At 53.9% G+C, this 10,818-nt stretch overlaps 1 protein-coding gene across 8 annotated transcripts in view; it reads right to left on the bottom strand.

Moving 5' to 3' along the window:
• PLEKHM2 (pleckstrin homology and RUN domain containing M2) overlaps positions 1-10,818 on the bottom strand; it is a 32,279-nt gene that overhangs the window by 7,412 nt on the left and 14,049 nt on the right. For 4 of the 8 annotated variants that reach the window (XR_003093958.1, XR_003093959.1, XM_025203602.1 and 1 more), the window contains exons 7-14: positions 10,128-10,265; positions 9,673-9,732; positions 4,898-5,132; positions 3,002-3,775; positions 2,339-2,408; positions 1,702-1,792; positions 1,248-1,342; positions 741-829 (exon numbers count right to left, since the gene is read on the bottom strand). Coding sequence is in view for 6 of the 8 variants with exons in the window: in XM_025203602.1 (XP_025059387.1) it covers positions 741-829; positions 1,248-1,342; positions 1,702-1,792; positions 2,339-2,408; positions 3,002-3,775; positions 4,898-5,132; positions 9,673-9,732; positions 10,128-10,265 (1,552 nt within the window). In the remaining 2 variants the exon portion in view is untranslated. The remainder of the gene's footprint in view (positions 1-740; positions 830-1,247; positions 1,343-1,701; positions 1,793-2,338; positions 2,409-3,001; positions 3,776-4,897; positions 5,133-9,672; positions 9,733-10,127; positions 10,266-10,818) is intronic. The other 4 variants (XM_025203604.1, XM_025203605.1, XM_025203606.1 and 1 more) reach the window with 4 other exon arrangements.

Raw genomic sequence — 10,818 nt, 5'->3', positions numbered from 1 at the left:
TGAAATAGCATGGTGGGAAGGACAGCCAACTGATTTAGCTTAAAAAAGGAAGGTGCTGCCCACGGGCCCCAAGGCACCCACAAGTCCGCCAGGGACCAGGCCACTTACAGAGTGAGGAAAGAGCTGCGGGTTTGTCAGTGACCTCAGAACTCGAGCAATTTATCTTCATCCGTCAAGGGCGTTATAAAAAGAGCAAGTGTCCTGCTTAGGGGCACTCAGTCCCAGCCTGGTCTTGGAGAGAAGGCTAATGTCACACACTTATTCTGCAGTACAAGCAGGCATGGCAGTTTGCAGCAAAGCCTGGTCGCTGGTGCACCTTGGGAACCAGACGCACACGAGCAGTGCAAGAACGACGACTGAGATATCGCAACTGGAAGCTGCAGGTGACGCGCTGGAATTGCAGCCAGGAGAGGGAGCTGCTGGAGTGCTTTGCAATTCAATCCAAGTGGTTTAAAACCATTTAGTTCAATCCAAGTGTTAAACCATTTCCAGGGCTGGACTGTTGTACTTCACACAACCTCCAACTCGCACACAGCTCGGGGACTTTGAAACAGCAGAGAGATCATAAGATCCAGACTCCGTTTCAGACAGTAGGCTTTAATCAGAGGCACTTGCCTTAACTTAATGAGGCCACTATAGATATACGAGGGACAGCCCTGAGGCTTTGAGCAAACTGCTGATAAATAAACCTGTGCCCGAGGAGGGACAGTATCACGGCTGTGCACAACCATCTAACTTACTCTGTTAGGGCCACGTCGGCGGTGTCCAGCAGGAACTGCTTCCTCCGATTGGTACAGACCAGCGTTACCGTCTGTTGATCCAGGCCGACCTGTGGTGGTAAGATGTCAGTGGCTGAGAAGCAGGATGGGGACAAGGCCTTGAAGAGAAACTCCCCCCCGCCCCTTCTTGGGCCTGATGCGACACCAGCTAAAAGCCAAAGGGGAAATAAAGTTATGGGGGAGAGGGCGCGTCCTCTGCACCCCCAGTCGAGATCCCCCACCCTGAGACCACAAACCTTGCAGTCATGCAGGACTGGCTCCATGACTCCACTCCCAGGGATCGCTGCCCCCAAGCAGCGCTCCTGATACTTGTGCGATGCTCCCAAATCCCTGAAGCCAGAAGGGGGCTGCAAAATGAATCTAACCCAGCCAGGCAAAAACTACAGGCCTCTTCCTGGTCGTCCCCTGTGCTGGGTCCTGGGCCCAGGGATGTCTGCGTCAGCTGCTGTGGGCTCAGCCTAAACTCACCGAGACGTAGTCAAGCTCATTGTAGGAAACGGCCTCTTCCACCAGGTAAGGCTTTTCCGCGGCTCCTGGCACAGGACACAGGGGAGTGTGAGGAACTGGGAGAAGGGAGATTTCCAAAACTCAGCACACAGACTTGCCCTTGCCTGCCCTGCGGCTTTTGGCCTGTAGGCCAAGCCTTCTCTCTTGCAGTACTAGCCATCCCGGGATTCTTGTGAGCAGATCTGAACTTCTAGTACCACAGAAAGGAAGACCTGTACCTTTCTTGCTCCCTCAACAGCTGTGAAATGACCCTGGCATGAGCCCCTGCACAGGGCTGTGCGCCTTGGAGGCCCCCCTAGCTCCCTCACTGCACATCCAGGCTTCTCAAGGGGAAACCCCTGCGGGACCAAAAGGCCTCACTGGTGTCTGTGGTGCTTCATGGGGAGGTAGCAGAGAGGCCGCTGGGCCGGGATACCTTTCCGGATCAGGTAAATGTAACAGTCCGTCAGCAGGACATAGACGAGCTGGAGATTCCCCTCCATGTGCCCCGTGCTCATTCGGATCATCTGTGCAAGGAGAGAGAAGAGATGCCTCACCAAACCGTGCTTCTGGTTTGCTGTTAACACGGGCACCGGGTCTCTGGGATGCAGAGATGCGATCCTGCCTGCAGGCAGCCTGGCTCGTGAGTGTAACCCAGGTCATAACCGCGTTCCTAGCAGGGCTGCGGCCTTGGAAATGACCAGCTCTGTGAGGTGGCTCTAGACAAGTTTAGGCTCCATCTCTGCGACAAGACAGACGCGTGCTTATCGCCTGGCTGATACCACCGCTCCCACACTTCCATAGCTGCTGGCATTCATGGGATGGACTGAGGCATCCCTGCTACTGTCCAGTGCAGGGTAAATGAGCCTGTGTCTGGGACGGGTTACAGGGGTGGCCCTGCCCTGATCAGGAGGCTGCACTAAGTGGCCTTACCAGCCTCTCTCTCTCTGGTTTTGTGGTTGGTTCACCGTGCCGCTGCCCTGTCTGCAGCTTTCCAGACAATGGTCCCACGGCCTGGGTCACTGCTGCATGGGAAGAGACCGAATCACTTGACTGGACAAGGCCAATCTTACCCTGAACAGCTGCTCCTCGTTTTCCCGAAAGACATGGATCATCAGCAGCAACAGATGGTTGTTATCCACCCTGCCGTGGGAAGGAGGCAGGGGTTAAACACGCACCAAGACCTCTTCTCCCTCCGAGGGTGGAAGGGCCAAGGAGCATGAGGCGCCTCAGGTGCCACCTAGAGTTATAGCGTATAGCTGGCATCGGGCCCCAGCATGCAAGGCTCATCTCCGTCTACACTGCCTCCGTGGGGATCAGGACAGAGCAGGGAGGGCTGGGATCTGAGCACCACCTCCAAACCTGCAGGGCTACTGCTTAGCTGGCCGTGTTCACGGCCATGGCGGGAGCAAGGACCACAGGCACCGTCCGTGTTACCCACTAGCAGCAGGAGCTCCCTCGTGGTGGGGGAGAAGTGTTTGCAGTTATTCCCACCCTGCAGGGCTCCTCAGCACCATGCTCTGCCCCCCCGCTGACTAGCCAGGGCTCCCCACAGTGCCTGAAAGCTCCTTCAGGCCAGGCAGGGGAAGGAACTGCCTTACAGAGCTGCTCTCCTTGCCTGGATGGGGGGGGCTCTCCGCAGAGCGGTTTCCCCTTCTGCCGTCAGCGCCCCGCAGAGCATTCATCTGCGCTGCTGCAACATGCCGCAGCCCCCAGGCCCAGTGATGCCGTCCTACCTGAACTCCGACGGATGGGCCGTGTCTGAGGGGCTGCCCTGGCCCTCCTCCACCCCAGAGTCCTCAGCGCTGCTCAGGGAGGGACTGGGCTGGTCTCTCTTGGGCTTGCTGGGTGCCTCGGCACTGGCAGTTTCAGCCTCCCGGGCTTGGGGTTTAGCCACCCCCTCTTGGGAGTCCTCTATGGCCCCAGCCACTTCTCCCTCTCCTCCTTTTTCCTCTTGTCCAGCAGCTTCAGGGCTACCAGGAACATGCGACGGTTGGCCATCCCCTGCAGGGTCATGGTTGCCACCACCTGGTGCAGGAGCGTTTGGACTCTCGACGGTAAAGCGGTAGAAGTCCATGGGGGTTGAAATCCCCTCACTAAAGTCGCCAGAGGACGGCTCATCCGGGGTCTCCCCTGGCGTGCCGGTCCGAAAGGACTGATCGGGGGGCTCAACGCTGGCGGTCCAGCTGCTGGGGTCCAGCTGCCCGTGCAGTTTGTCGATCACCTTGCTCAGCGGCTGCCCCACGCTCTCCATGGAGGTGTCTTTCATCTCCGGGATCCGCAGGCCCAGCTGGCTGAGGGCCGAGTGCTCGCCGCTTTCTTCCGGCCTCTCCTGGCCCTCGACGGCCTCTGGACAGGGAGGGCTGCTGCCTTTCTGCAGCTCAGCACCGTCACTCAGTCCGTTCACGCCACTGTCCCCACTGGACTCAGCAGAAGCAGAGGGGGAAGGATTCACCGCTTCCTCTGATTTCACTTTCTTTTTCTTGCCCGTCTTCTTCTTTTTAGCTAATCTGCAAAGTATGAAACCAGCATGGACGTTACCAGAATCTGGCCTTGCACACAGCGCCTATGGGAGGGGGACCTACACTTGTGATAAAGCATCAGGCTCGGCTGTCTGTACGTTTACCCTTTTCTGCAGGGACAGCTCACTACTACTAAAATGATTATCCTGGGACAGAAACAGCTTACAGCAGTGAACCAGGTACAGGTTTCTTCATTGAATCAGACCGAAGAGCTGATCCCCAAGCACACCCACACATGCAGACAGAGCCTTTCAGCTAAAAACCACATTGCCCTCTCTTGGCGTTCAGAACAGCTGCATAATTTGAATAGCCTGCTGCACGTACAGATGGGCAAACCAAGGCACAGAAACTAAGTGCCCTGACTAGCGGCGCCCATTGGGAGTCAGTGGCAGAAGCAGAAAGGATCCAAGTATCACAGCTCGCTTCCCTGCTCTGTTGGTTTGACAATCCCAGCTGACACCAGCTGGGTTTCAGCTTCTGGAGAGGCTGGACGCGGAGATGCAGTGATGCTTGCTGCCATTAGAGAGAGCTGCAAGCTCCAGGATGCAGCTACATTGAGGCTCTAGTTAGGAGCATCCCATGAACTCCTTCGCAGACTAGTTCTGCCACTAACATGGAGAGTGACGTTCCTGCCTACAATGCAGCGGTCCTCAACCTTTTCAGACTCAAGACCTCCCTTATCTCGTGACTCATGCCTGCACACTGAGCAGGGCTAACAGTGCATCACGCCCCATGGCAGCCTTGACAAAAGCTTGGGTTGTTTCTCTCTCTCTCTCCGTGTTTCTAATCATTGGTTATACTGCGGCCATCTGTTCTAGGCTCACTTGGTGGGTCACTGCAGGCTCCTCGTGCTGGTAGAGGAGAGCCGGACCCCTAGCGAGGTGCATATCTGGGTCCACCTCTCTATTCTGTTATTCTACCGATCACGGGAGTAGCTGCATTCAGTGCTGAGTTACTTTAATCCTGTGCTACGTCACAGGTCCTTCAGAATATTTGTTTCATCCTGGTCCTCGTGCTGCACCGTCAGTTTTGGATCAGTCAAAGCCTAGGTGTTCAAGTGACCCTTGCCCACAGTTCCCCAGAGGTGGATCTGGGCAGCTCGGTACCCACCTGATGACTTCCAGCTCTGTGCAGCTCTCCGACTGGTCCGTGCCTTCTGTGGCTGCGTCCACCCTCTCCTGGGAGGCGGCATGCACTGGGGTGGTCTCGCTGGAGGACACCACTTCGGCCTTCTCCTCGTTGAAGGGGTTGTAGCGCTGCGTCGGGCTCTTCATGGAAACCTTGCTGCCGTTCGTGTCAGAGGCCACGGAGCGCGGGCAGCTGAGAGTATCCGTGAGGTCTCCGTCTGGCAGAGGGGAAAAGCAGAGTCCTAGTCAGAAGCTGCCACCAAAGCAGGAATCCTACACAAAGCATTTGGGCGTCAGTCAAGCAAGGCTGTGCGCACGTGTTGGGCTCTGAAAGGTCATGGCCAGCAGCACCACTCCAGCAGAAACTATCTAGGCTTGATACTAAAACTGCTCATTAGGCTGGTACCATCAGGAGCCTCCTACGAGCACTTGGTAAATGGGCAACCGCGAGGCCCGAACTGCAGAGCCCAGTGCCACAGGGTGGGAACTGGCCTCAATTTGCCTTTCACACCAAATGGAAAAAAAGCCCGTGTGTTCCCACGGGAACTCACTAGCGACTGGCAGCCTTCAGACAGTTTCCAGAGGAGACAGCAACCACCGGTGCAGTAGGGACGGACAGCACCGGTGCATCACGGGCTAAGGGGGGGATATCTACCAGATGCGTGGCCCATCGTGCTCCTCTGCCAGGTAGCAGATGCCAGCTGGAGGCTCCAAATGCCCACTAGCAGCTACAGCACATACGCTGGGATCGGAGGGAGTTGGGGCCTGAGCAAGCTGCCCTGTGTGCTCTAGCCTTCATGGTGAACTCTTGCTCGGAGGACAGGTGGGGCAATTTGGGGAAGCTGCAGGAGAAAATCTGGGGCACAAGTTTAATGTGTAGGTGTGGGGATGGGGAGCTGGAATCTGCAGCCCTTCCGGCCAAATGGCAGCTTAGACATCATCCTATCAGACAGATCTGACAGCGTGGGGACACCAAACTGACTCCTTTGGACCCAATTCCCAGCTCTTCCCAGGCAAAAGACCTGGGGACGGGCTGAATAGAAGCGCTGTGAAGGCACCACCTCCAGACCTCGCGGATGGAAGATCTGGCATTGCCACCCCTGTTCAAGGCACAAAACCGATGGGGGTCCCAAGGCAGACGTGACAAAGCTTACTTGGTCTGAGAAATTACCCTGTAGGCATGTGATTTAAAGAGCCCTACAAAGCAGCTCTCAGTTAACCTTTCCAATTTTCTGATGAGGAATCAGAAAAAGGAGATCAGGAAAGTATATGAGCACAGATTCTCAGCTCTCCATGGAGGGACAGCTGAATATTAGCTTCTTTCTGACGCTGACTTCTCCCTAGGTGCTTGGCTTGCGTTAACTCTATCACTCCTGCCGCCACGAGCTCTCTGGCTTACAACGGGACGGGAGACAGGAGACTGCAGGGCACAAAATAATAAATGGGAAGCTACTTTGCTCCTGATGTTTGATGTGCAATGCTGGCCAGAGTTGTGGGAGGAGAAACACATCACTTACCAGGCAGCCAGTGTCAAGGAACAGCACAGAGAGCAGAAAACCTTAGCACAACTGGCCGGGCTAGGGTTAGTGGGAACAGACAAAAAGAGGATTTGTGGGCTCATGCAGTTCTTGCTCAGGGTTATCCGGCAACAAAGTCAGTTCAAGGAAGATCACCATGCCGTTCAGACAGACTCTCTCAAATGCTGTTGACTGAAAAGGCCAAGTAAGAAGCTCTCAGCTAATTTGCTTAGCACAATTAAGGGTTTCCCCAGTATAGGTTTGGCTCAGAGGTCTTGAACAGGAAAATGAAACTGTTTGCTAAAACCCAGCATTTATAAAGATGGGGTTTTTTGGAAATTTTATTTTCAAACCAGTGTTTTGATTCAGGTCTGACCTGGCCCTACAACTGGCAGAGTAAGAGGTCTTCAGAGGGAACCCAACACTGACTAGAGACAAAAGCAAAGCTGACTGGCGGGATCTTGATCTGCACTGGCCAAATGGAGTAAAATGGAAAAACTCAATGGGCTTTTAAAAGCAATTTTAGTTCCAGCCATGTAATTTATTACCTTCATTATTAATACAGATATTTGAACCTGTCCAACAGAAAGGATTGCATCCTGATGGGTCCATTTCAATGAGGAAAGGTAGAAGGATTCTTAACCACTCGATTCTGGGGTATGTGGCAAAGAAATCCGTTCAGCAAGCTCAGGCAGGGGAGAGGGGATTTTTCGATGCAAGACTTGCTTTGGTAGAGGTCGGATCAGCTCTATACAATACTGATTAAGTGGATAGCAGCCCCGATCCTGCAATCTGCCCCTGGGGGGGAAGCCCCCGGTGAGGATCTGGCGCAGGGTTACAAATGGAAACTACAAACACCAGTCTCAGACTGCTACAGCATGTTTCGTGTCCCCCCCCAGCCCACAAGGCAGCAAGCACGTACTCTTAAATAGTCCGCTGTTGCTTTCTTTCAAAGGCAATCCATATTTTCTGCACTTGAGTATATATGCAAGTTTAAGAAGCATATTATAATGGAACAATCCTCCAGAACTGAATGCAACCTCCAATTTAATACGGCAGCCACTCAGTCGGGCTTGCCTTATGACACCCTGCATGTCGACTGTTCCAGGGGGCAGTAATGATTGGTCATATATACATCAGTACATCCACTAATTAACCCACCAGAGCAAGCCAACACCAAGGCCAGCCACCACCCATGCTGTTCAACATCAGAGCTACACCAAACTTAACTGCTTCCCTCCAGGACAGCTAGACAACCCAACCCAAAATTACAGACTGAGAGCATATGCATCTTGTCTTAGCAGAAGCTAAGCAGTGTATAGCAGTGAAAGAGGACTGGCCTTTGGGGAGAAGCCCCCCTCCATCCCTTAGTAGCAAGCACTGCAGGGAACAGTGGCTGGAAGCTATCTAGGCAGGTTATGTCTTTCCTGTTTTTCCCCAGAATAGTGCAGGCTGTTAGGCCCCTGGCTGCAGAGAGCTCCGACACCCCAGAATGAGGCCAGATCCCATGTTAATCACTTGGTTTTCATTCATGGCTACTCAGCCCATGCTCTGAAAACCAGAGAGTTTCTCTCTTGTGCTTCAGGAAATAGAGAAAAACATTTCAGAGGGGAGAGAAAGTTAGCAACTGAAAGGCATCCTAATGGAATTCCAGCAGGTCTTTCCCCAGACGCTGCCTGAACGTGTCGGTCTGATAAACCTGTGCAATGGAGGGAAGCTGTCCAGCTTTAAGCTACAAATGAGAGGAGCACACAGTACATCCATGCTTCCTCCAGGGCTAATGCAGGGAGATTTCCTAATCCAGTTGCATGGGAAGACTACACGCAGACATCTGCTGGTGTATTTATGTGAATGGCGATGATGCATCGCATTTGGAAAAGGACAGCGCGCTGCTGAAACGCAGACATGCCCTTCACACAGAGGCACAGCATAGCTGACAGCCACACTTAACAAGGTTAAATAAGTGGTGCTGTTGCAAAACAGAACGAGGTCTTCGGCTGAATGTGGTGGCTTCAGAAATATTTTCAGGCTAGAAGCAGGCATGGGTCAAAGCCCAACGGGGGGATTAAAACATTCTCCCTAGAAGTAAAGAAAGCTCCTTATTAAGAGCAGAATTAAATCAGCAACTGGTTCCCAGTTTGCTGGTATTTTCTGGATGCAGACTGCTCCCTGCCAATTGACACATGCTCTTTACTTCACGGAGGCACCCTACGGCCTCTGCTGCACTGAAAAGCCCTTACGTACTGAAATTTGTAACCACCTGGGGTGGCTGATCACTGAGTGCCAGTGTCACCAAGCAATTTAACACGTGCTTCTCTAGGCCTCCTCAGACAAGCCCCGGGAAGGCCGCGCCCCGCCCCCGGGCAGGGGCCCTAGCAGCGCTCCGGGTCGACACCATCGCCGGAGTGGCTGAGTATCCGGCTGAGTTCAGGTCCTCTGCCCCGCGCGAGCAGGAGTCCGCCTCTGGGCCCCTCCTGCTTGCCCGCCGGCGCTCGGACAGGCCGCGCCTGCTCGCGCCGCTCGCTCCCGGCTCAGCAAAGAGGGATCCGCGGGGCTTCCCCTCCGGATCCGGCTCAGCTGCGCCGGTCTCTCTGCCCCACTTACCTTCGGGGGATCAGCTGCTGCTGCTCTGCTCGCCTTTGCTGCACTCGCCTCCGCTCCGGCTCTGGTAAGGGGGCACACGTGTGTACAAGACACACGTGTGCCTGTGTCCTCCTCCTCCTCCTCCCCGCTGCTCCTAGCTCCCGGGGTTACAGCGTGCCAGTGTCATCAAGCAATTTAACACGTGCTTTTCTAGGCCTGGCATAAAGGTTCCCTTCTCAATACAGACCTTACAATATCCAGAGGGGCCTCCCTACTGAACAAATCAAATTTCCCTCGAGAGAGACTTCAGCTACACGCGGCCTTTGCTCAGTGTCTTTTAAGCCGCCGGCCCAACACAGATGCAAAGATGTAATGTGCGGAGTCAGGAGAAGGAGCCGAAACAGTATGTCATAAGGTTACGTGAAAACCTCTGCGGGGACTCGGGGACCCTCATATACTCCTGTGCAGCGCACGTGGCACACACCTCCACCTCCAACGCCAGGGGAACAGCTGGCCACAGAGCCTGTTTCTCCTGCCACAGAATTCCATCAAGATTAGAGCATTGGTTCGTGTTAAGAAATCAATCACAGAGCATGCAGCAAGCTTGGGATGGAAACGATGCAGAAAAGAAACGGTTTAAGAGATGATTCTGTCCCACCTTCCCAGACTTTGCTGGGCATGGACGGCACTGCTGGAAAGACATCTCCAAAATCATAATCTATAAAATGAGGGACAAAACTGAGGATTAGAAATACAAGTAGTAGGGGTGGAGGGAGAACACGGGGAGCATGTGAAGGGTGAGGGGAGGGACACAAAACAACCTTAGATTAGACATCTGAAAAGGATGAGAAACTGGTTAGGGAACGTGGTTGTCGCAGGAAATCTGCCTCACTGCTTGTTGTTATTGGTATCGTGCTAGGTCCCAGGGGCCTGATCTGAGCTTGGGGGCCATTACGGGAGGCACTGTCAAAGTGAAGTGGGCAGGGATGGATATGGCCTAGCCGGTCGTGCCTCAGGCCGAGAGCCAGGAAGTCCTGAGTTCTCATGACTTGACAGGGCTCATTGTACAAATCCCTTCACCTCTCTGTGCCTCAGTTTCCCACAGATACTCACCTCCCCGAGGTATTGTGATGTTTGATTCATTAGTGTTTGCAAAGCCAAGGGTCTGATTAAGGGGGGCAACTTGTCCTCTGCTCAAGCTCCACCTAAAATCCCAAACTCCACCTACATTCCCAGAGTAGTTGGAAGTTCCTGTCAAAATGATCAGCAGTAAAACAGTTAATCATGTCAACATCTACTTGTCATCATCCTGCTTCAAAGCAAACGGCCCACTGGCTAAATGGAGGATGCTCACACTTCTCTCCAAACCAAATGCTGGACACCTGGTAAACACGGCCACAGGTTCTGCCATATTTCATCTACGGACTTCACAAACTTCAGTTTACTGAGCCTCATGGGGGTGTTAAGCCATGTTAGTCTGAAGCCAGGCCGAAGGTACAGCTGGTGGCACCGCAGAGCCTACCTGGTTCAGAGAGGCTGAACTGTCCTCCCACAGCATCCGATGAAGCAGGTTGTTGCCTACGAAAACTCCTGCTTCTCTCAACCAGTCGGTCTCTAAGGTGCCACCTGCCCTACCTCTTGCCTGAGCCCATCTGGGGGTGGGAGGAGGAACAACACATTTCTGAGTCAGTGTTGGCTCCTTTCACAGATGGGGAAACTGAGACACAGATGAGCAGCTGGCAGCCAGAATCACACGGGGAGCTGGTGACGGAGCTGTAACCACCTCACGGAGGGGACCCCTGTT

This window comes from Alligator sinensis, unplaced genomic scaffold, assembly GCF_000455745.1.
Source record: "Alligator sinensis unplaced genomic scaffold, ASM45574v1 scaffold512_1, whole genome shotgun sequence".
NCBI lineage: Eukaryota > Metazoa > Chordata > Crocodylia > Alligatoridae > Alligator > Alligator sinensis.
This window is presented reverse-complemented; position numbering and strand designations above follow the sequence as displayed.